Source organism: Dicentrarchus labrax, unplaced genomic scaffold (assembly GCF_905237075.1).
Source record: "Dicentrarchus labrax unplaced genomic scaffold, dlabrax2021, whole genome shotgun sequence".
Taxonomy (NCBI): Eukaryota; Metazoa; Chordata; class Actinopteri; family Moronidae; genus Dicentrarchus; species Dicentrarchus labrax.
Genome location: NW_026136705.1, coordinates 9,258,695 through 9,285,596, shown reverse-complemented (window position 1 = coordinate 9,285,596; position 26,902 = coordinate 9,258,695). Strand labels below are relative to the sequence as shown.

General features: G+C 40.7%; 1 protein-coding gene across 1 annotated transcript in view; it reads left to right on the top strand.

The window, feature by feature from the left end:
• Positions 1-26,902, top strand: part of uvrag (UV radiation resistance associated gene) — an 87,786-nt gene that overhangs the window by 38,666 nt on the left and 22,218 nt on the right. Inside the window, exon 13 of the mRNA XM_051401129.1 lies at positions 9,767-9,842. Coding sequence (XP_051257089.1) covers positions 9,767-9,842 — 76 coding nt within the window. The remainder of the gene's footprint in view (positions 1-9,766; positions 9,843-26,902) is intronic.

The window sequence follows — 26,902 nt, the reverse complement described above, 5'->3', positions numbered from 1 at the left end:
ATTAAAGTGTCGGAAAGAGGCAGCCGGTGGTGATAAGTGAGGTGGCATGGGATCAGTTTCTCAAAGCGTGGTAGGATTAGCAAGCAGTCAGTCAGTTATAATGGCGTGCACATAGGAACCTTATGTTTTTTTAGTAGCATGCTGCACTGCAGCCCGCTGTTGAATGGTAATTGTCTTAACCCTAGTTTTGAGGGAAAAAAAAAAAAAAGAACCTTTGCTCTCTTTTCAGATAATTCCATGTACCCTTAAAACTGTACGTAACTTTTATACCGACACTTTGGGTTGGTTGGTGGTTAGTTGATTGTTGACTGTACTACAGTCAGAATATGGTGAAGATTTCAGCAAATACGATAAAAAGGTATTTTTATTAGTTACCTGCTGCAACTTTAAAGTATTGCTCAGCGTCCTCTTTCTGTCGCTCTACAGTACCTAGTGTGGATCCAGATTTCGGTAGATAAAATATTTTCCTCCTGTTACTATCCAAAATAAAATCTTGCATGTTTATTCCATAGAGCTTAGTTGAGCATGAAGAACTCAAGCATACAGCCCAGACTGTTAATTACAGTTTTAAAATTGTGAAGAATATGAAAATATTTGGAAAATATTTTGGCTAATATCACTTTCCACCTGCAGGATAGAGTAATGGCTGCCTTATTTCATATAGTCAGTTATTTTGCCGGAGGGAAACAAGTCAAGGGATGTGTGAACTGTTTTACCTTCCAGCAGTTTGGTGCAGGCCAGAGTTTGAAACTGTCCCTGTAGGAATGTTTAAAAGTAAGGTGTGAAATATGACTAACTGGTTACTTACTCTGCGTGATTTGGGATCACAACACCATCATCCTCCCTGTCACAGAAGTTCTCTGAAATCAGTGGACTCTAACGACATGTTGCGCCCACATTTTGTCCTGTGGAGAGCCCAGTTCCAGTGTTTCTGATTGCATGGGGGAGAACTAGGGAGATGCGATCCAGATGTCCAGTGTCTGATTGAGACCAGAACCCAGCCATTAAAAGGCAAGCACTGCCTCAAATAGTCGTTCGCCCGAAGTCATGAAGCAAATCTGATTTTTTTTATTATCACCGGCTCAAGGAAAAATGGATGTAAGTGGGATTTACACATCACTGCTTGGTTCAAAACCAGAAGAAACTGTCAGTGGAGGTAGTGAATGTGAATGCCAGGGGAGGGAGGCCTGCCTAAGACGAGAGCAACCTGTGAGCTCCAAGAAAAGGGGTTATTGTTCCGGGGCTTCAGCAGTTTCATGTCTCTTAACATGGACCATGTGCACAGGAGGAGAGGGGGAACTGCACCCAAACTGCCCTGTCCTGCACAGCAAAGACAGGGAAAATCACTGTGAGGCTGCAGGGCACGTTTAACATCCTGCTGAAAGACACATAATACAGGAAGGGGTACACAGTAGAGTTTGGCTTTTTCAGGTTCCACTTAAAGCGATTAAGCAGCAATAATTAAAGGGTGAATTCACCCAAATCACATGTTTAGGCATGCTTTCCGTCTTACCCCCAGATTTGATTTTAAGATAATAATATAAAGTAAATAATACAATTTTATTAATACAGCACTTTTCAAAACAAAATCACAAAGTGAAGTGGTTGAATCAACATTTCAGGATTGCAATGAGGCAAATAAAATCAGACAATTAAAATAATAAATAGATAAAATGTAATAAATACCCAACAATAATATAAGAAAAAAACAATAATGATAAAATATTAACTAATATCTGTCCTTACATTACTGCCAGTATTGCACAGCATGGTCAATACCTGATCAACATTCTACAGTACAGATGAATGTAATACCAGTGCAAACCATTTTTAAAAGTTACAGTTTTCAGCTTCTACTACAACTAAAATGAGTATTAAGTTGTATAAAATGAGAATTGTATGATTTCCTACTGGGTTTCATAAAAGACTGTCTGTCTCATTTAAGCAGTGTGATGTGCACATTTTTGGTAGTAGTTCAGTTGCATAGTTATTGTATTCATCATAGAAGAGATGAAGGAGGTGATCAACTTTGGACCCAGAGAGCTTTAATCAAATTCCCCATCAAATAGCTCATTATTTAGGTCGGAATGTCAACTACAAAGGCACCCTGGGACTGGACAGAATATTTACTTGTCTTTAGAGGTTTTCTGCCAAATCACTCAAGGACAATGGCAGAAATGGTATGTTTATAAAAGCTCTAAAGAAGTCAAGGAGTCTCTTCTAGGTTGACAGGTCAGTTGCATAAGCTGCCCTTCATCTTGGAGCCCTGCTGGTGCGCAGCCTCTTCGAGCAGTCTTTGTCCATACTTCATTAAAAAGATAACAAGAAGCATCTGTGCTGAATGGCTTTCTGAAGGATGCTGTAGGTTGAAGTAGATGTCCCAGCCAGCTGAGAGCATCTACTAGTTATTCATTCTTGTTCATAGATCAGAGGGGAAAGTCGTTACACCAGTATTGGCTCTTGCTCTTTTAGCTAATGCTAATGGTATGGCTCTAGGGATGGCACTGTCTGCCTGTCAGCCAGTCTACCACTTTGTCCAGATATTAGATGTTGATCCCCTGTAGCGCCAATATTGGGTTTACATTTGCCTTGTTTTGTGAAAGGTTTCCATGAAATTTGGTACAGATATCCATGGTTTCCAGGGAATGATTTGCAACGAACCACAAGGGTGACATTGTGGTTTTAAGTTCTCTGTAGGGTGAATTGTAATAACTTTGGTGATCCCCTGACTTCTAAATTAAAATATGTCAAATACTTTGGTTTAATACCTGCAAAAAACTAGTGACATTTCCATCAGCCTCAACTTTGCTTTGTCTGCAGTGCTAATTAGCAAATTTTACCATGCTAACATGCTAAGTGTCTGCTTAGTGTCTGCATGTTTGTATTGCCATCACCAGCCTATGGTACCATTTAGCTCAATGTACCACTGTGCTGAAGTGCAGTCTCACAGAGCTGCTAGCATTGCTGTAGACTGTCTTTTTAGTTCTGTTATGATCATTAAAATTGGTGTTGACCAGAGACTGCCTTGAGGTTGGAATATTAATCTTAGATAAGTGTTATAATCTTTTGATTTAAGGTCAGATAGCATGTCATTATTTAAAAAGTGCAGGATGAAGTGATGGTCTGCTTTGGCTTAAGTTTTTGGAATACTCTAAAGGACGCTGGTCAGATTGAGTCTTTTCCATCTCTGCTTGTGATTAAAACAATGGAAGAAAACAAAAGGAAAGGAAAGGGGGGAAAAAAAGTGCTGAGGTTGGGAGCTGGGGTCAGCGAACCCCTGGATATTCTTAAGAGCTGTGATGAAAACCCAATATGACAGAGCGAGGAACCGCCACATCACTCAGGAGATGCTTTAACGGCGTACACCAAGATGGCGAAGCGGTTACTGGGGTCCTAAGTGCAGCAGCGGTCATTAAAATGGCATTCACTGACAGATGCTCAGTGTAATCATTTCTCAGATATTGAAAATTACAGCTCAAAGTGATTTATATAGTAACCACTGCCATTAGAGCCTTGACAGTTGCAAGGCAGGTGTTTTTTTTAAAAGCAAGCCCAGATGATTTATGGTCCCATGCCGTTTGAAATGCACATTAAAGACATTGTGAAACTCATAAGCAACCCCCAGCCCCCTCCCATTAAAGCAGGGGTGTAAGTACTGGCCAAACCTCGTCTCCAACATGAGAGCCAGAACTGTTGTTTTGTACATTTTCAGTATTAATTAGGATGTCTAAACAGGCAAGCCAACACATGTGGAGACCTCAGCCTGTGTATACATTACAGCAGGTCAGCCAGTCACTAGGAGTCTTCCCACCGTATTCTCAGGAACCACAGTAAAGCTGAGCACGACCACCCACCTGCATAGCTGCGTCCTCCTTTATACTCCTACGTTTAATACAATGCACCCAGGAGGGAAGCGAGAGGTGTCCAATATACTATAACATACCTAAATGTACATGTTCTCTGTAGTTTGCACAAGAAGCACCCACTGACCTTGTGGCCTTGGTCCTCTAATAGACTACTTTTAACAGGGCTGTCTAGAGAGACCATGGTCATTCTAACTGAAAAAACAGAGCTCAGATGGACTCGCAGCCATCCATTTTGGCTCTTGTCATTGTTGTAAAACTCCAGAAACCAATGTCAGTTTTAAACAGGCTGCATCCACAAAGCAAAATGCAAATACAATGCTTTAACTCGAGTCTTTGGGCCATAGTAAGCTCACCTTTTTTTCCCCCTCTTTGCACAAATAACCCACAAATGTGGCTAGTTAACCGGAGGCTATAAAAGACGTCATGTGCTGCTAACACCTGCTAGGAGGCCCCCAAGTGCTGTCCGGGCAGACGGCGTAGGCACTGGTGGTGGTGGATCACTCAAAGATGAAACGATTCTAACTCAGCCTGCTATTAAAAGATCCCTCAACAGGAATAAAAGAAAGGGCAAGGAGTTAAAAAAAAAAAAAAAGAAATGGACAGGATGAGAGAGCAAAGAACTTCCTATTACTTCATCTCATCATTGTAGTTTTATGTTTATTGGTTGTTTCCTCCTTTTAACAAGAGTCCTTCCTTTATATTTTGAGGTTGTCTGTGTCTAGACCCTGCAGTTAAAGAGCCGGCAGGCCGGGGGTATACATACAGTATTCCCTCTCATAAAGACAGGGGACTTTCCTGTGAGATGCGCCTTTTGTCTTTTTACAGTGTCATGGCTCTGCACTTATTACTTATTACATATTTTTGTGTCTACACACAGAGCCAGTACTCACACGTTAACTATCCTGTGGTGAGATTACTCTGAAGGGGCAATTTTTTATGCGACGGGGGGAAAAAAGTGACAGATTTACATCTGCTCTCAGCTCCCTGTCATTGCTTTTTCATCTTTTTGCCCAGTGCGCACAGAGTTGAATATTAGCTAAATGAAAGCAGATTTCATCTTTGTGTAATCAGTCTTTCAGATGGACGCTAAAGTGAGTGGGTGTGTGTTGATTATGGTGCCTGTCATATTCAGTTTACTGTGTTCGTTTCGCGGACATGACCCTTCAGCAGAGCTGCCACTGAGGGGAGCAGGAGAGGGATGTGCTGACGGAAAGAGCGGCTTGATTAAGGAAAGTGAAGAAATCTGAGGAGGACCGCTGAGATAGAGATGATTTGATTTGATTTATATCTACAACAAAATCAAACAAAAGAACCAACGGCATTGTGCATGAGGTGCAAGAGACTGAGCGAGCATGACCTCATTTGAAACAACACAAAAACAAATAGTTACGTGCCAGTGGGAAAGCGCAATTAGTGCCACAAACAGAACTTTTGCAGCCTTTGTGTGAATCTCTCTGGTTTGCGTCTGTTTATTCTGGACCCTCCGTCCTGATGGACAGACAGGGTACTGATTTTGGCCTGCATATTCCTCCAGGACTATAATTTATTTCATCCTGTTTAGTGTAGAGGACTGCGTTGGTTTATGCCGCTGCCGCTGGCTGAGTGATTAAAAATGGCGTTCTGTCTCCTGCACGGCTGTTTCTTTATGTTTCTCCCAGACACACACCACTTAGATTTTTACTGTTGTAGCAGAAATGATAGCAGTGGCTGTCTGCCCCCAAGGTCAGGCCTGGAAACATGGTGACTGTTTTAACAGCAATATAATTCCTATAGGTTTGATTTGTGTCACTTTTTGTGTTCTGACCTTTGCATTGTTATATTCTTGTTCCTTTATGCGTTCTTTGAGTGCTTTCTTGTTATTGCTACCTTTGAAACGTGTCTCAATCTCAGTGGGACAAAGCTGGCCAGATTAGATAATATGTAAAATAATAAAATGTGCCTCTTGGTGCCTCCTCCCTTCCCTCCGTCCTCAGACTTCCTCCCTCGATCCTCCCCGCTGGTGTGTAATAATATATTTAACTTTACTGGACGTCCCCGGGAGGAATTCCTGGTGTTTGGTGAACCAGAGTCTCTCCAGTGTGATTTCAGACACAGTGGACAGCGGTCATTAATCACTTCGCTGTGACGGAGCCTGTGTGTGTTCATGTGTTTGCGTGTGTGTGTTGGAAGTGGTTCTGTTTTCCTTCTCATGCACGTTCATCAGCAAACAAATCCTATCTGTTCGTGGGGAAGTGATATTGGAAATGCCAGCAGTGCGAGGGGAAAGCCTGTTTTGTTGTTCTTCCTCTCTCTGTTAGTTATTTCCTATTGCTGAGATATGACCTCTGGCATGTCGTTTTCTCCCCGGGGCACTGGCTGTTTGTCCGGGATTGGAGGACCAAAAAGTGGCTGGTTGTGTGGCCCTTAGGCTACAGCGTCTCACTTTTTACTTGCCAGCCTTCGTTGCAAGATCCTTTTTAGAATTCATTCTAGGGCTAGAATGATCTCCATCTGTTAAGGGTTTACTTCTCTTCTTGGAGTGAGGAGGTGTTTACTGTGAGCAGTAAGACAGAATGTTGTCTAAGATCTCCAGATAGGCTCAGATATGAGTAGGAGCAATCAAACTTGCAAGAAATGAAATAAAGCCAAATAAAAGAAATAAAGTTGTTGGAAGTCCTTGGGCAAGTTCATGTTGCCAAGGCCAAAAGTTCACAGCTGAAATGCTGAAATGTGGGTGTCATCAAAGATTTGACCTTCAAGTAAAATCCAGCCTCCAAAATGCCTCAAGTAGTGAGCATGATCTTGGTTGACACTGGACTCCAGTGAAGTGCCATCGCTGAGAAAGTGTATTTTCTCCTGTATTCTCCCTTTGCTTCACACACCTATAGGTCATAGTGTGAGAGGGGTGAAGAGCCTATCTGCCCTCACACAGGATTAACAAAAGACCGTGAACTTATCCCTGGGGGGCACACACACACACACACACACACACACACACACACACACACACACACACACACACACACACACACACAGAGGAAGCCAGATGCACATACTCACCAGTACACCAGTACACACACATGTGCAAAGCATTCAACACATTTCTGCACATACTGTTCAGTACACACACACATCAGAAGGCATCTGCTGCTTCTGGCAATGCAGCACCCTATAGGAACAGAGGTATGTATCTTATAGAGTTTGTCACGCTTCGGATATAGCTTTTTAAAAATCTTACAGACGTCACATTTGGGTCACATTGTAGAATTTGTTTTGAGACTCCCATAGAGTCACTGGGTTTTTGGTTTGATGCCTAAAAGAAGGTCTGTGGTTAACACAAACTTAAGGGATTTTCAGGTTTGTGTTACAACATAAAATACGTCAGTAGATGCCCCACTTGTGAACACTTATCTACTCACTAGTCCCCCTTTACAGCCTTGTTGGAAGTTGGAAGTTTAGTTGTGGTGTCGTAGAAGTCGTGCCTAACATTAGATTTTTTACCTCTGGGGATCACATTTACACTTCCAAAATCCTAAAAGTAGTATTCATTAGTGGCTTTTTTCAGAAGGAACCGGGGCGATGCTAACTTCCACGTAGTGTTGCTTTCGTCAACGAAAATTATGATTAAATGTCGTCGTCAACGAACCTTTATCACGTGACAGAAACGAGACGAGACGCAACGTAAATGGTGGTCATGTGACGAAAACTATAATGAAATATACAATGCAATATTGTTGACGAACAAAAACGGGACTAAATGTTGTTTGCAAAATAAAAACTCTGCTAAAATATCTCTTTATTTTCGTTGACCGAGACGAAATGTGAATATGTTATTTTGTCTCTCTATTATTATTATTTTGCAATATTTCTGTTTCCTGAGTCTCAGGGCTGTATCAGCGCACTGCGCAGACGCAGGCGACATCACTTCCTCAATCCCCACTCGCGGCATTATTTAGAATATGCAGCTGCGGTGGGTTAACGTTAACGACAACTCAAGAAACAAAGTTAAGTCTGGCACAAAGAAAGGAAAAGTTAAACTTGAATGTAATGTCAATTTTTTCTGGCATTGTCATTTGAAGCTATTTTATTTATTTATTTATTTAAATGTATGTGTGTGTACTTCTTATATTTTGGTAGGTAAAATAAATATGTTGTAAATTCAAATCAGAGCGTCTTCCGTGTCTGGAATTGAATGTATTCTTGAGTCTATAAGGTAACAATAATATAATAATAAGATAACCTTGTTTGACTTGTGAAATGGGTGACTTAAAGAAAATTTGGGTTTTGTCAATACTATACTATACTATACTAGGTACTTGTACTATATTAACTGGGTTAAATAGAATTGCATTACGAAAAAGAGACTAAAATACAATTTTCATTGACTAAAACTAGAATAAAATAGTCATGGATAATTCTGACTAAAATGCTCAGACTTTTAGTTGACTGAAACATGACTAGACTAAAAAGAGTATAAACGTGACTAAAACTAATAAAAACTAAAATGACAGTTTGACACAAAGACTAGACTAAAACTAAAATTAAAACAGGCCGCCAAAAACAACACTACTTCCACGTTGTTCTACAAACAAATGTCATCCCCGCAGCACAGTTTTCAGTTTTCCTATTAATAACAATAATATATTGGTGATAAAATAGGCATCAAAATATCCTGAAAAAAACCCTTTTTTATAGACCTAACTCATCAAGACCAGTAGTTGACTCATTTAATTTAGCTGTTGCATTTTATTATCATTTGTGGGTTACCATATAAGTAGCAACTGTTTATTTGATAACTGCATGGGTGCTGCATTTATGTATATGTATGCCTATGATAGTATTTGTTCTTGGTAACATCTCACATTGGATTTTTGTCTTTACAAAGACCAGATGTCAGTTTGATGTGCTGAAATGAGCAGTGAAAAGCCTGTAAAATGAAGATGTTTTCCCTCCCACTTCTGAAAAAGCCCCATCTCTGCGTTTGGGTGAGAGGTTAAGAGCAGGATTAGGTTTAGGTTACTCTGAAGGTCAAGGTGAAGCATTTAGAGATGGAATTTAGATAGGGCTAAGATATGAATGTAGATAACAATGGTCATCACAAGTGTGTTGATGCATATATGTGTGTGTTTTGTCAGAGCTAAGCCCAGCTCAGTTCTTGGAGCTGGTTTCCCAAAATACTGTATCCTCCTCAGTGGGAGATCTGCAGACATAAGCACTTAATGAAAGGAAGGGATGAGTGCAGCCTCAAGTCCCTGGTAGCAAAGAGAATTTTCCCTACTCTGGATTTCGGCATCTTCCCCTCTCTGCCCCAACACACAGGGGTATCTTCCCCATCCTTCACAAGCACTCCTTGTGCAGTCCTAACTAAGACATCTGACTGGCACCAATGGGACTTTCCCACCATGCTGAAAGGAAAAGTTCTCTTTGTTCCTGCTCAGAGGCGGATGGACAGGCTGTTTGGACGCCTCTGCTTCTGTTTGATATTTCAGTTTAACACGGCACGGAGGTGGCATCTGTGGGACGGGATCATAGACCCAGACACAGCTTCTTCAGTCATCTGCAAGTGTGTAAAGTGCTGTAAACGCCGCTGGCTACATGAACGGCCACTTTCAATGCTGTGAAGAATTCATTGCCTGTTGCCAAGCCAAAGAACAACAGTTGTCTGAATCCCCCAAAGTAAAATTAATAAGAAATGAATCTCCTTTTAATCCCAAAATCCTTTATTGACATTTTCACATGTATAGACCTGTATTGTGATATGCAGTATGGATATAATGCTGCTGTAAGCTTTGCACTGCTGAGCTAGCTTGCGAGTGTGTTTTATCCCTTTTTTTCTAGACTTTGTTGGTAATGGATCAAGGGGAATAAATCGAGTGTTCCTGTGTAACACTATGTTTGTCTTTTTCTCCTTTCTTTCACAGATTCCCTTTGTATCCCAGAGGAGAGCGGTTTCATTTTGAATATGGTGTCTACTTGCTCAACAAGAACATTGCTCAGGTAATATATAAACACACTTTGCTACCAGTGTTCTAATGGAAACTTTAAGCACTTTAAGCATTGACAAATTTAAGGACCTTTAAATTTTGAGAGAAGATGTATTAATTACATTACTAATTCTTGAGTTCTTGGAACCAATACGTTGCCTGAGGAAGGCGCTGTGGTGGTGAAACAACAGGTAATGGTATAAAATTAATACTATATATTCTAAAGCGCTTCTCCTGCTTCTTGCATTAAGTTGCTGCCTATATTGTTTAGTGTATACAGTAGTACACATGCATTCACTAACCTCTGGAGTCACTTTAAAGGCTGGCAATAATGAAAAGGCTGTCGTATTAATTTAATTTAAAAATAATTAAATAATTTCCTAAAACAGTGGGACACTAGTTTTTAGTTAACATTTTTCAAACATGAATAAAGACTAATTTTCAGCCACAGATTTTGTGCTCTTGGGAGTATTTTTCCAGCAGCAGAACAGTGTGTGTGGGATTGACTCATTGTACTATTACAGTGCTCATCCTAATGAAGGAACTGATGTGTTTTGAGCCATGGTAGCGGCCAATTGTTGTATGGATGTCAGTCCGTCGGTTGATCAACTTTTAGTGGTGCATTGCCATGACATTTTGTACAGACACTCATAGACTCAGAAGCCAGTCTCTTAACACATTCTTTAGGCTTTCATTGCTAAAACTGTGTGGAAACAATTACAGAGTTAAAAAAAACCTGCATTGTATAACCAATCCAAAGTCTTAAGATGACATGTGGAAGTCGTGTGTTTGTAAACACTGGCTTATCATATAACGTGCATTTAGTAATTGAAGATGATCAGGAGATCTCCGATGACTTTAATGATCCCCTGATTTTTCCCTTGTTGCCATACTTTGGTTACGATCAAATACCTGCAACACTAGTGACATTCCCATCAACCTCAGCTGCAATTTGTGTTTAGTGCTAATAAGCAAATGTTAGCATGCTATCACGCTAAACTGAGATGGTACACATATTGAAAATTATACATGCTTAACATGTCTTGGTATTGTCATTGAGAGCATGTTAGCATGCTGACATTAGCATGTAACTGAAAGCACCACTGTGTTTATTACAGCTTCTCAGAGTTGCTAGCATGGCAGTAGACTCTACAGTGCTGTTAATAGTTTTTGGACAACAATAGAGCTCTGTGCCACAGAGGAATGAGATATATCAGACTTCACAGGCAACACTTTAAGGTGCTTTTGAAGGAGCAGAAAGTCACAACATGAAATGTATCTGTGTATGCCGGTGACATTTGGCACACAAGTGGAATTAATGCTCTAAATTGGTTTCTCATTCTCTTCTCCTCCATCTCTTCTAAACACAAACACCTCAGGGGAGGGTTGAACTCTTGACCTGTCCGTGCTTATTAAAGTACACCTAATGTGTTGACCTGGGTTACTCCCTCCATTCATCCCTCAGACATTTAGCACTGACTTTTAACAATTTGCATTCCATTCCCTGTTTTCTTCTTCGTCCAGGCGGGAATGAAGGGCCTCGTCACTGAATAATAGGGGGCAATTAGCACTAGCAGGTGGCTGACTTCAAATCACTGCACTTTGGGAGGTTTTAGTTCTAATATAAGACCACAAGCTGCTAGCCAATATCCAAGTCTGCCATCTTCCCACCACAGTCCAAGAGTAAATAAAATAGGACACATAAAAAGAAGCCAGATACAAAGGTATTTCAGACAGCAAGGGAAAATAAGGGCTGTCTGAATGCACCAATGGGAGCGACAAGGTGGCCTGTTGTGTTTTGAAAAAAGTCTCCCTGGATATAGTGTGTTGTGTCTAAATAATGACGTGTGCATGTAATGAATCCAAAACGGAAGACATTATTGAAGGTTGGGAATATATGGTACATTGTTAGCTCAGTGCACATAGTTAAGTAATGCTAAACTGTAATCTGATACTTATACCATCAAATTAGCTTAGTCAATTTTATTTATATAGCCAGATATCACAAAAGGGGCTTTACAGTCTGTACGGCGCACTGCCTCTATCCTTAGACCCCCAATTCAGTTAAGGAGATTTCCCCCAAAAACCCTTAAATCGGGGAAAACAAATGTGAGAAACCTCAGGAAGAGCAACAGAAGAGGGATCCTTCTCCCAGGACAGAATAGATGCCAGGTGCACAGATTCGATCAACATAGTAAAGTTATAGTATACACAATCAGGATGACAACATTATAGATAGATTGTAAAAATATATGAACATATATCACTGCTTGTCAATATGCACTCTCAAGTCAGAAGTGAAATATTAGCTGGACTGAACTACTGAGGTCGGTATAAATTGATAGATTTTACTGCACTATAATAACTGTCAAAAATGAACACACACACGTTTCTCCTCCTCATCCTCACATATGGACTCAGGCAAGCATTTTCAGCATTGTGACGTTTTTGACTTTTAACAGACACCTTTAAAACCTGGCAAATATTTTGGAGTGAAGCTCCAAGACAAGATTTTACTCCCACAAGATAAACATATTGTACTTTTGCATGACATACTCTTTAGTGTGTGAGGTAGCAGGCAATCTCTAGATTAACATAGCTTGTTAAACCATTGAAAATAGCTTATTGTGATGGTATAATATGTAAGTAAACAATAGGATGTTGTGACTAAACCTAAATATGCACAGCACACTGTGTTTTTTTATACTAGAGAGAGAGAGACAGATTTAAATGTGCATGACACTATATAATCTTTTTCACATGTAGAACATTTGGCGTGCAGTCATCTCAATGGATATCCCTACCTTTCAACTCGCATAACCCCCCCACATAATCCTTTTTATCCAAGTTTCTTAGATTTTCGTGAATCTTAACCATGTGGTGCCATCACATGTAGCACTGCATGATCACTCTTGCCGAAAGTTTAATTAAGCCCCTTTCACACATGGACTGCAACTCTGGATTTATCCAGACATTACCCAGAGGAGCTGTATGTGAGAACAAAAATATCCAAATCAGTTTCACCAGACATTACTGCCAGCTCCCTAGTCCAAAGTCTGTGTGAGCTTAGGTGTGTATTGAAAAGGTCATTGTCTGGAGAATTCACAGCAAGAACGTGTTCGTGTCGTGGATGTTGCACGGTGTGTAGTTGTGTTTATCATTTTCATTTTCATAAAGACTATCTGCCAATCAAAACCAGCCTACACGTCTCATTTTACCTCAAGTTTTAATGTCTTTTTTTGTCATCAGTGATGTGAAAATATCAGATTTCCACACAGGCAGAGAAAGTAAAAGTGTGCGTTATGCTCATAGTTGAGGATTAAAATCCCAGCGCACCACGAAGCATCTTTCTGCAGTCATGCTCCATATATATCGCCCCCTTCCATTACAGTTAGTTTTGTGATTCGTGGTCATTTTGAAACTCTGTTTGTATTGATATCAACACAAAAACAGGTCAGGTTTTTTTGTTTTCTCCTCCTGCTCGTGCGCACTCTAACCAGGCGACACGCCTTGGTATGAACAATCTCCGGTTTGAGGGCAAATTTGGACAATGTCTCAACCAGATTCTCAGGACATTGTTCAGAGGTTATATGTAAAAAAACGGCATTAGACTATTGATACAGATGCAACCGCCTATAATTGCCGGCTGGTCCGTGACAGGTCCTTGTTTATCTGAATGGAATGAACGGATATATCCGTCTGGCAGCCGGCTGTGGGCGGCAGTTCTGAGTGGCTGGTTCTGCTGAAGCTTGAGGAGAAATATTTTTGTATCTCTCTCTGTCTCTATAAATTTGTTGTGTCAAAATGATGCAGTGATGCATTAAAAATGTATTTTGCGGTATTCAAGAGTAGAATATATTCTAAGATTTTTAAGAACTTTAAAATGGCTGAAAAAAAGTGTATATATATATATATGGTACTTCAAAGGAATCTGGCCCATTGCAGTGAAAAATGAGTTCCAGGCAGCAGGACGTTTTCACCTGTGTCCATGAAACCAATGCAGAAAGGTTTTGAAACCAGATGTAAACCATCAGCTGTAACACAGGTGGGCACATGTGAGGAGTGCATGATAACTTTGTAAGAGCAATCTGTGGAATGATGAATTCATAAACGACAGCATACTTCTTTTTTTTAAGGTTATTTTTTTTCCTTTATTAGACAGCGATAGTGAGGAGGCAGACAGGAAATGGGGGAGAGAGGGGTATGACATGCAACAAAGATCGCCAGCAATGGTTGCAACCATGTGGAATGCGCTGTAACGGGCTGAGTAATTCGACTGTGGAGGTGCTCCAACAACATATTTCTTTCTATTATTTGTGAATAATATCTGCGGAGGTTTATGTAGATCTCAGTGACTGAAAGGGTGCACGGCATACTAAATGTAACCCACATACCTAGAAATTTGATCATTGTACCCCGTGAAAGCCTTCCTCGAAGAAAACACTTTTTCTCATTGTCACCAAAGCGTGAAAATGTGCTCCACTTTTAACAGCTCGGTAGAGCATTAGTATTTTTACAGGATAAAATTTCAACTTTCAACATTCAAAGTCCTGTCTAATGCATCCCATGTGTGCCCGACTACGTCCACGTTAAGGATGAGTTATCAGGTTGACTCCAAAACAATATAACATTGCCACATGGGTAGTCCAACTCCATATGAAAGTGATAATAGACCATTGTTTCAAAACTGAAGAAGTGGTAAACATGTCACAGTTGATAAAATAGAACCCACCGCAAACAGAGCTTCCCCATCCCCATTTGGTTGATTTCTGCACACCGTATGAATCTGTGTGCTCCTGTGAATCTGATCGTGACCAAGTTTTGTGAGTTAAGGCTGTGAAAATGCACGAAGCAACAGAAATCTTTTATGCTACGTGTAAATTCTCTTCTTAAATCCAATCAGGATTCATTCTCAGACTTTGTTTCACTCCTGCTCGGCTGTATCTTTCTTGTTAATTTATTGGGGCTTTTATTAGGAAATGGTTGCTTTGCTGACCCTTTCACATTGAGCCTGGATCTTCTACTGCTGATATGATTTACCAACAGACAGCATTTAAGTTGCAGCAGACAGTTATTTAGTTTGTGGTTTCTGAATTTTTTCTTCTTTTGTCCTTTAATGGCCTCCTTTGGTTAAGCCAGGCGTGTTATGCAGCCATTGCACAGCTTGTTCAGTGTCTGGCTCTGTGATACAAAGCAGAGGTCTGGTTTCACAGCGGACCCCGCTGACTCCCTGATTGGCTGGTTTGCTGACTGACTAGAGCCTGGGTGGGAGACATTAGCTGTCCATCTCTTATTAAATTGCCCTGTGTTTGAAAGTGATACAGGGAAGCTGGCGAAGGATCAGGGCCGCAGCAGGTCGAACCTGCTTTGATGTGGCAGAGGGAGAAGTTTGCTTTTATTAGGCCTTGTGTCATAAGGCCAGGGGCAAGGATGGGGAGGCTGCTTGGAGCACCCTGGATGTCAGGTGGTAACATACTCCCATGTTGCCACTTCAGGTTAATTTCTTTGACAAAAAGAAGTTAAAAAAAAGGCTTTGAGGAATTTCTGGGCTGAAACCCAGCCATTCTCTCCAGCTCCTTCTTATTTCTTGTGCAATCAGTAAATATTGCAAAATCTGCAACGCCTGAGTGAGTCACTCGTGTTTATGTGGAGACATTGCCATTTTGTTAACATGCATATTTTCTGTTTGGTCCCAGTTGAACTGAAACCAAAACGTGAGTGTGATTTACAGAGAATGAATGTGAATTTTCTCTCTGCTTCGTTGTTAAATTAATGGAATCTGGCTGGTGCTTTGCTTGGAGTAGTTGTCCACAGGTATGTAACTGGGCCTGAAGTGCCCATCCACAGGGGCACACAAATGTTGAACCTGACATTCCTCCATTCACAGAGACAAATTAGCCTAGTGTGGCTGATTCCAAAGAAAAACCAGCAACATTTTGTCTGGAGGCATGCCATGTGTTGAATTTACTAACTCTCTGCATTATCCACTACGTTACGTTGTTGTGAAACAAGCATGTGGGGTTGATTAGATGACAACTGATGCTACACAAAATCTTTGGGAGGGGGTGGGCACAGCAATTAGTTCTCAGTCAGAAAGCTTGGTGTATCATATTTTGTGGGCCTTGGGCACAGGAAACTTACTATTGGGAATTAAAACACAGCAAATCTGTTGTGGCCCACCCCTTTCACCTATGGGTTCACCTTTATTTCTGTCTACTGGGGAAAGTAGTTTGCAGGCTCCCACCTTCCAAGTCCCTGGGTAATTTCACAGCATGATCTGCAGGCAGAGTGCCATTCTGGTGGTCTGGATCGTACGTCAGAGCGCCCGTTGCCATTAAGAGTGGCAACTGTGGCTCCATAAAACACGGCTATGAGTCATGGGGGAGCCCACTGTGTTTAGTGGTTAGTGGAGGTGGCAGCAAGCGGAACAGGAGCTGGTTGGCTGAAGGTATTCTTGGTTAAGTTATTTGGAAAGGTTGTAGGTACTCTAGCAAGAATAACTTTTGCTCAAAAATGACAGTAATAAGGAAGAATTAGTCTTTCCCATAGGGTGACAGTTCACTCATGGAAGAGGTGGATATAGAATGATGTTGTGCATTACTAAGTAATAAATATTAATAAATAAATACTGAATTTCATTATATTCATCATTATCTCATTCTCACCTGTTAATTAGCACAGTAAAGTCTAGTTGTAAATATAGAGCATTTGCATTTTATATTCATGTTGAGTCTAAAACTGTATTAAACATCTCAAAATAATAAAATAAATGCAAGGTTACATGCAGCAAAGGCCAGATTTAGACTGTTGTGTTGATAGATGTTGTGGTTACATGGTATGATCCACCTGCCAATAAGCCTCAATACAAACTATAAAAATAAAGTTTTCACTAATCTCCACCTTACAAGGAGACCTTGTTGGTTTTGGATACAATGTAACAAGATATATTGTCCTTTTGCTCCACTGACACCACTGAAGCTGAGGTTAGGTTTGGGGAGGTGACTGCACGCAAACCCATTCACCCCCTCTTCATCTCAGTCTTGCTTTTTTCTCAAACATATCATCTTTGTCAGTTCCACCTATTCCAAAGTTGAAGCACGTCCTTCAGCTCTTCACCTTTGTGACAAAGCTTGTGACCCCAGTCAGAAGATATGGTCTTGGCATAGCCCTTTGCGGCCATTAGCTCATGTAATTGTGGTTCGATAAAAACCATATGACCCAAGCAAAGACATGCAAAACGTGAACATTATACAGCTCCCTTCCACCTCATAACTCCCCTCCACCTACAACCGAGTTGTCAAGACTGTTAAAATCCCCCAATGAAAACTATCTCCACCTATTACTTTATTTCCTTTCTTCTTTAATGCGGATATTGGAGATGGTACAGGCTCTACAAGTCTTTTTTGACTCTCTATAGTGAAACAATGGGCGTACCGTATTTGCACACAAACTCAGTTTTTCCACAGTTGACATTCCTGTAGGCAGTTGTGTGTTTACTCTCTGTCGGTCCACAAGCCTGTGAATCAGAAATGGCTGTGTACAATGAGTTGTATGTACAAATGTATTGTGTAATAATCAAATCAAATGTAGGATATCAAAATATGTGCTTCCATCTTCCTAGAGTAATTTATTTTTACATTGTAAATGCATAGGACTTTAATCTACATTTTGTTTGTCACATGTTTTACAAACTTTTCTTCATTTATGTTCAAATCTTTACAGTATTATACCAAACAGGGTTGAATGAGATAGCAGTGATAGTAATAGCTATAATGTGTAAGATCCTGTATGGGAAAAAAAGAACATAGCTGTCAAGGATCCATTATTCAATCTCCAAGGCATTGCTCCCAGGTGAAAAGACTGCTCTATCTGGTCATATCTGCTGTATCACCAATTTTTTTGCTCCTCCATTGCTTGAATTCCCTTCAATGAGAGCAGAAACTGGAGCTTCAGCCTGTTTCTCAGCAGGATCTTTCCGAGAACTAAAACACTTTTAGACAGAACTATTCCAGGTTTCCCTCAAAAGCCTGTTGGTCTTTCTCTCCTTGTCCAGCTGAGGCTTGCGGTTCGTGACTCACTATTCGGTGCGTTCCAGAGAACGTTCCAGAAAAAAGAAAAACAGCCGATTACATCTCCACTGTCCCCCTTGAACAACAGCAGTCATTCTTCTGTCCAGCCGCCTCTGCAGAAACCTCATCTCAACAAACAGACTCCTCAATGTTCAGAAATCATAATGCAGCCCACTGTACGCTGTTTGTTTACCTGAACCCTCCACCACGGTTCCCCAGGCTCTGCCACCATCTCTACCCTAAGACAGGCAGGGCCTGAAAGTAATCAGGCCATTTCAACCGCCTGCTGCCACTCATTGTCTTCATCCTTCCATAACAGCCACATCCGTTTTCCATTTTACAGGGATTGATATGATAAAACACATAATGGGCGGGACAGGCACCAGAAAATGTAGCGCCAAGTCAACGTAATATACCTCACTTTCACCCTTAACAGGAAGGAAGAAAGAAGAAATGAGGCACCAAGTGAAGTTTCCTTTTAGGCCAAGCCATAAACGTGTCTGTTTTTGCTTTAGCCCTCTGAAGAATAGCCTGAATCTGTATGCTGCGAGCGTCATTTCCCACATGGCCACATGCTGTACAAATGTTGGATAATCATCCCCTTACATCTAATAGAGGATAAGTTATAGACCCTGCGTCTGACAATGTGTTTTACATTTGAACGCCATTAAGGTGCCACTTTTAACAAGATCTCTGTACTCTGCTGACAGTAAAAAGCACTTCATTAGTGTACTTTATTTATCCCATTTCAAGTAAGAAATTATTTTTGGCAGGTTATAAGTGGGTTAAATTGAGAGTTGTATTGTGAGATTGTTAACAGCTTGACAGGAGCAGAGACAGTAGGCTGATGGCTGTCTGCTCTCCCCCTCTGGTGATTGATGCAAGGGGGGGGAGTGGTGGTTTTTATGGTGCTGGATTTAAGATTAGATATCTGTCAAAAAGTTTAGTTTGAAGCCTGCAGTACTCTGTAATTTTATTTGGATTGTACATTGTATGTATTGGACTGCATAATCTGAATATGATTATGATAATAGGGATGTTAGTTAGATTATTGGTGAATTATCCTCACATCCAATAGCGTGTGTTTGTTAATCTGCCTTTTAATTGCAGTTTACATGCACGCATATCCTCAAGTTTTCATAATAAGCAAGAAGTAGTAATTATTAATGCTGCCAAACCTAACTGTACTGATAAATGTTTTGAAACCTGAATTGGGATTTACCAGTGGTTTATGTGTATTGGCCCAGGCCAAGCAAGAGATGTGTGAGGAGAAACCTGACCAACTGCCTGCACTGCTACACTAAGAATGGCTACAGAGAAGTTACATTTAGATAAGAACAGTTTTTTCTGCTCTGAAGAAACTGTGTGTAGGAAAAGTGGTTTAGTTGCCCTGTGGTTCTCTGCAACTCCTTGTTCAAGCTATCTATTAACCAAACCCAGGCCTTAACGTACACCTCTCTATGCCCATGGGTTTTCATAGTCTTACTGTGTGGTCCCAGTTTTCCATCACAAACTTTTGTTGGTAACTACAGCTTGCCTCCAGTGCCACTTATTGGCCAGGCTGAGATGTTGGTGGGACCCTTTTTTTACAACCAGAAGTGGGAGCACCCTTTTCCATAAACAGGTATTTACCATATACTGCTGTATCAGGGAGATTGTGGAAAGCTGCGTTGGAAAGTGCGTCTGAGGTGCTGTGAAGAGAAAGCCTTAACCGCCCTGCAGGTTCTGTTTTTGATAAGAAAGGTGTTTGGAAGTAATTGATGCTCCAGTCCTGACCAGTACAATGGAGAGAGAGTGGTCTTTGTAGTCTTTTGGCTTGCTGTCGGCCAGAGGTTGCGATTTATAAGCAGGTCTCAGACCGCAGTTGTAAGTGTATGTCACTGCTCTGTGGTTTCCAGTTTTGGGCGTGTGTATGTAGCAAGGCCGTCAGTGCACTGCGATTACGCCTCAGCTCCAGGGTTTTATGGGAATTCCTCTGGACAGCCACCTATGACTTTATGAAACACTTAAATTCGTCTAATTGAATTTCCACATTTTGTGGTTGGTAGTTCTTGGTTTGTCCATCACCGCAAAGAGGCACCAGAGGAGCTAGTTCCACTAAACATAAGGGCAAAAGTAAATGTTAATCCTGCGTCTGTGTGTGTTAGTGTGTGTGTGTGCCTAAAAGAGAGAGATTGAGTGATTGGAGAGAATGTGCCAAAATATTCAGTATTTGTTAGTTATTTAAGCCTTGACCAATGTTTGGTATCTCTAGGTGGTCGAGCCAAAATGTTATGTTATTTGCAGAGATTGATGAGGGAAAAGATGTCATAGGACAGAGAGGGACGTTGATATATTTTATCTCATAACATCAGAATGAATAGGCCCAGATCCAGAGATGACACATGGAGTGGCATGTTTCATTTGCTTTTATGTATCGCCTTTTATAATCAGTGCAATCATATTGCAATTATTGTGTCGGTACAGCTTCTTCCCACAGGTCAGACTGTGGATTTTACTGGCAAAATGTTCTGAAAACGAGGGGTTTGCTGTGATTCTGAGTGTTTGGAAAGTGTTGGCTGCTCTGCTCCATCATTTACTTAATAGTGCGTCTGCAGTTTCCAGCTGGTTGGAATTTGTAGCTGAGCCCTTTTTGTTTGGAGACTGCTCTCCTGTTGTCTCACTATATGCTTTATACCACTCCACTTCAGCACCAATCCTCTCCAAAACCCCCTTTACAGATATCTCTCTCTCAACTCCGCATCAACAGCCATGTTTCTGTGCTCATATCTAAAAGTGTTAGCCTAGGTTTGAAGGAAACCCCATTAGACAGTCCATTGCAAGTTCAGTTAGAACTTTTTTCTCACAAGAGGTTATATCTCTTCCTTTGATCATAGTTATGTCATCGTGTGTTAAAATATCTGCAGTGTTTGGATCCATTCTGTTTTTGTCTTGGTAAAGTAGAGGGGAAACTGGACCAAGGCACACAAACAAAAGAATTCTCTCTACTTGTGGGCTTTTTTTGGCTGGCCCCCATCATGAGAATAGAGAGGGCAGAGACCAAGTATATTTTATGTCAGCAAGTTTAGAAAAACTTGTTTTTCTTGTTAATTCATCAAACCCTGTGTGCTGTCATATGGGTGTTTGGGAGTAGAGGTATTCAATCATGAGTGCAGGCCTTACTGCGGCTCAATGACATTAAACAGCTCTTAGTATAAAACAATGCTGGCCCCATCTGGTCAGTATTTTAAGAAATATCAGCCATCCTGGCTCTGCGTTAGTCCCTCTATCCAGTGCCGTTCCTGCTTCCATGTGGATTTCATTACAGGTCTTTGACTCTGGCCAATCGGCAGCTTTTCATCTGAATTAACACCACAGCTCTGCAGCACAGGCTACTTTCAGTGGCACTCATCATTGAGTTAAGAGAGTCGATGCCTCTTTCCCCTCATTTAGTTTCATCATGTTAATTCCAACATCAGCCTCTTTCTCTTAATGTCAGTCGCTCCCAACACTCCTCTCCATCAAATAAGGTCTCACCTCATTAGGGGAGTGTCTCTCTATCACCCATGATGTCAGCCTCCATTACTCTGCCAGGAGGAATGGATAGAGGTGGGGTGTCCCTGTCATGTCATCATCTGTACCATCCAGCCACAGCTTTTTCTTTATTAATGAAGCGTCTGTGATGAACCTAGGCCTGTTGTCCCAGAGGCCAAATAATCGTTTTACAGTTATTGGAGAAAAAGGGGCTAAGTGGCTCATGAAAGCAGCTGTTAAATAAACACCAGCTCAAGTTAAAAAAGGAGGCTGCGAGGGGGGTTTCTTTAGCTTTGAAAACAATTAGTGTAAGCTGTAAGTTTTTTCTGAACACGAGTAACGTTTTTTTAAATGTATGCTTGTAAGATATTAGCTGCATGTTCATCATGGTCTTCAGAACACAAGGTATAGCCCTTACTGATATCTACAGTATAGACCTATGTGATGCAAAAACATAAAAGATCTAATATGTAGTGCAAGAACATGCAGGATTTGGCCACACATTTTAATTTACACATTTGGTATCATTAGAAAATAAGAAGAGGAAGCTGTTCTCGGAATTTATAAAATAAGTTAGTGTAATTATAGTAGTTAATTGCATTCAGCTTCACAGGAAAATAACTGCTGAGTGTGTGAGTGTGTCAGTGCTAAAAGGTTAAAAGTTCCACTTACACATGAGTTTATATCACATATATATAGATTCAGTTTGATTGCATCTCAACTGTTTTGTTTGTTGTTGCGCTCCAGGTTGTTACGCACACATTATGACGCCAGGCAGACATCTCTAAAGTTTTAGTGGACAAATTATTGCCAATACTGTTGTCGTCCCCATGGAAACAGACAAACATGTCTCAGCTAAGTCGTTGGCTTGCGCTTTTCGGAGCAATTAGGATGGTGTCCACAGAAACTGCACCCTGCCTTACCTAAGTATCCATCCAACTACAAATATAAACACAAACGCACATGCTGTAATTATATTATGTCAGCGCATATGTTTGGCTTTTATGTGTGTGGAGCCTTAACCTCACAACCGTTACAACAGTCGGAGTAAAGAGGTTTGGAGCACAGAGTTGTTCTTGGGAGGAGGAGAGTATTGCTCCTTCCAGTGCTTGTGAGAACCAAACAGCCAGAGAAGTTCACCTGTCAGCAGCAATGTCATAATTCATCTCCCCCATCCCTGTTCACGAGGCTTTCTCCACAGAGTTATGATCAATAAATCCAGCTGATGAGAGGCTCTGCGTGAACAGTTGTTTGGATTTTATTTTTAGATCGGTTTGTATTATTTCGCTTGACTTTCTGTTTTATTTTGTCAAATGTCATTAATGCATCTAATATATTTTGTCAGTCTGACTTTTTTATGTTACTGATGAGATGACAGATGTTATAATGTGGTTGGTTTATGTGAAACGGCTGTTGTAAGAGAGCCGGATCGACCCGTATTTCACTTTCACCTTCCATTCAATTCAGTGGTGGCCCTCTTCCAGCTCATTAGAGAGTTAGAAACCACACATTCAACCTCACACTCTTTCCCTCACATTGAATTAATGGAACAATCCACATAGTTGGCCACCAGAAGTGTGGAGGGGAAAAAAGACTTGACCACACAATAGCTATTTGTTTCTTGTTCATCATTCTGCCTCTCTTAATCGGATTTGGTTCCTTGAGAATTAGGTCACATTTAAAATAAAAAAACAATCCACGTAGCCATTAATGTATTTGTTTATTCATTATGAAAACTTCTGCAGCTGTTTTTTGGAGAGGAGTGAGACACATTAAGTGCTTCATAATATGCATCTGTTTTAGAGAAAGCAATATTATGGGTTGTTGTGATTTGACTGTACAGGGATTTAATAGAAATTTAAATGTATTATGTTTATTATATTAAATATATCACAGTATATTTATTTGTCTGGCTGTAAAGCATGGAGCAACAGCTGGAGAGGAAGTATAGCAAATTAGTCTAATCATTGTATCATAGGCAAACAAACGTAGAGCTGCAAGCTCTTACAGTATTATTGAGCACAGAGTTGAGCGGGTTGAACTCTGGACAGCACTGAGTCTGAGGACATTATGAGCTTGGATCTGCCAGTCTAATCACAGATTACACCTCTTTATCTGATTTAAAACAAATAATGCAGCGCATGGGATTTGCCACGAGTATTGCGGCGCTATCTAGGTAAAATCAATCACCGTACACAGTAGAATGTGGCTTTGCTATGCACCATGGATTGCAAAGCCCAGTCCCTGATTCTAATCAGCCATTCATTTTGAGAGAAATCTTTCTGAATTGGACTATTCGACTATTTCAATTCCAAACACTGCAGCTCATCGGCAGTGGAACAAAAGAGAAAAGTTTTAACATCCTTAACACTATGCAGGGTCACAGTTGAACAAACCCAGATGACCAGAGAATGCTCCAGACTCTCCAAAGTAAACCGGACACAGCCTATACTCTTCCCATACTGTGGCAGGTTTCAATTTGATACTTGGAGCCAATGAAAAAGAAGGCCAAGAGTTTTTCTTTTCTTTTGTTTATTGTACCATTATGCTGCTTTTGAATTTTTATCCCCTGCTCAAGAAATAATTTTCATCACTTCTGTATTTACCGAACACATGCACTGAATTTTCCTGCATAATTTGTTGACATAATTGTTTGTTTGTATAATTTGTGACTCAGAGCCAGTAGCTGGAGAAGTACTTGTCTTAATGTGTTTATTATTTCCTTTTTGCTAGCAGAGTAGTTACCATCTTACAGTGTCACATCACTTTTTAGAAATCCCAGTTTTGGTTAACAAAAATTGGTCGTTAATACTGTTAAGTGTGACTAAGAGCGATGTGAAATGGCGCTCACCTTTTATGCCATGTTTCACGTAGGCCGTACTTTTTCTGTCTAACATTCTCATATAAGAGTTCTTTCTGTAGCATAATGTGGACTTTGTCTCTGCCAGTGGCTCTTGGAAAGCTCACCGCAATCTCAGATCTGTTCTGCAAAAGCTAGGGCATAGTTGATCTGTCGGCTTACAACTAGGATGCCTGCTAATACTTAATATGTTCATAACCTTATCCTGATGGCTTTATCCGGCTCATACACAAACACACATTTACAGAGATAACACACAAAAACTAAAATCTTACAAACTGTATGCCCTGTTTGCATATAAATAGTCAATAAACACTCGTACTGTATATTAAATGTGATTCACATAGCTATGTGGATATATGAAAGGCCTCTCATTTTCCAATTTATACGTTTATCCTCACCAACCCAAATTCCTCCACGGAGCAGTTTGATGCTGCATATTTTATCCTGGTAGAATAGCAGCAGGATCTGGCTGGAAATCCCTTTGAACTCTGTGAAATATTGGAAGTCTGAGCTTCAATCTGGGGCTCTCTGGTTACTGTTTTGATAGGGCATGTACTTGGCCAGTCAGTTGTACTGTAGGCCAGACGTGATCATTTTACTGTCATCAAGGTTGTATTCATACTTGACAAACGGTTTCTATGAAGTAAGCTGAAAGAGGTTTATACTGTAGTGTTATTTGCCAGATGCAAATGTTTGCTATTTTCATGTAGTGAGGAATAGTGAGAAACAAGCAAACTGAATACCAGTGTATGTTATTATTCATGTTTTGTTATAGCTCAGTCACACGACTTTTGACTTGTTAAAATAGACAGTTAAAATAAGCAGACATTTGGATAAGTAGCTCTTGACAACCATCACTTTGAAAGCAATACATTTGAAAGTTAGTAACTCCGACAGATGAAGAGGAATGTACACAATTTGCCAGCCCAGTCTCTCCTTGTGACCCCCCAATCCAGTGGTAATACTAATAGAAAATCTCAGTCGTAAAGCCATCCACAAAATAGAGAGTAAACGAAAAGAAAATAATACATCCATTCACAAGGAGTGGAAGGGAGAGAAATTGTGGGCAGCATGAAGCCAGGATAGGCACCTGCCCACAAACCATATATTCATCCTCCTCTCTGGCCTACTATTTTCCTAGGGGCCTTGTGGAAACACAACATACGTATAAAAAAAGATTTCCCTTGTAAAATACCACAACACTTTTATTCCAAATAATAAAATGAGTGTGATCAGACTGGCTAAAATTAAAATTAAGTTTTAATGACTATATTTGGCAGCTTTATTTATAAGGTATTCTACAACTAGGGCAAAGTTTGTTGTATTTGTTCAGCAACACTTTCCTCCATTAATGTAGCTTTCCATACTACGAAGAAGACCTGTGCTGAGTTCAGGCTTTCCTCCATTTCCCTCCAGTCACTCATCACACATCTTGTGCCCTTCACTGTTTGGCACCAGTTGCCATTCAGACCACAAACGTTTGTGGCTTCCCTCAAGAACAAACTCCGTATGCTTTGAATTTGGAACTACAAAGTAGTGAATTACCATATTCTCCTAGGTGTGCCTCATCCAGGCACCAGGAGTCCTTGTGAGAGCTGCCATGGAGGATTGATGATGGTCCTGCATGCCAATACTGCTAACAGGAAGTTGACCTCAGTGTTGTGACTTCACAAACAGGCTGTGTGGGTGTTTGGTTACTTGACTGCAATAGCTTGGGCTCCAGTGTTACAGTGGCGAGGGTCATTAGCCCTGAGGACCGAAGCGACCCTCATGGATTGCGGCTTTTCCAATAGGTGTCACTGTAGCACACAACACTCATTGGCCTCCTCTGCTGACTAGCCCATACACAGACTAAATAACTACATCATGAAGGGATCTCATTAAGACTGTAGGCATGGCAGCACCCACCTCCGACCCTCCCTGCGGTGATTGGGGTCAGAGGAGACTGACATCGGTCTCTTGTCACCGGTGGTCTCCCTAACTGAATTTCCTATTCATCTCACACAGCCTTTCCCGTAATTATGTAAATCTGTTGACTGAATTTGGCGGCAATACGATACTCAGCAAAATGTAACAACAAGTAATGCGACGGACAAATCTGGTTTGAATTAGGGCTGCATTTGAATCCGACTCGGGCACAGTGAATACACCGCACCTGTATTACATTACCACAGTGTGGAGGAGACAGAAAGGAGGGGAGAACAGAGAGAGTAAAAGGATGTTAAATGAAGTGGAAGAACTTAGAGTATGCAATATTAAAAATGGTTTTATTACACGCTTGTTTGAAATGGCAACAGAGACAGGAAGTACAAAGAATATTACATTTCACCTGTTAAGGAAGTGCTCGAACATATATAGTAACTATGCAGTCAGGCAGTTCCCATAGACACATGAGTGTTAGCTTTACTTTGGTTGTTAAACATCTTACCGTGATAAGGCTGCTGCTAAAGTCAATAACTTAGTCAAACACAATAATCTTGAACACACTGCTCCACTATCTACTATCTAATCGTCCAGAGGTGTGGATATGTTTATGAAAGTGAAAAGGCTTTAGGCCTTGCACATCTTGAGAGGACTCTTAGAGGCAGTTAATGCCACAGTTGCAGTGAGTACAGTTATCCTGGCCTG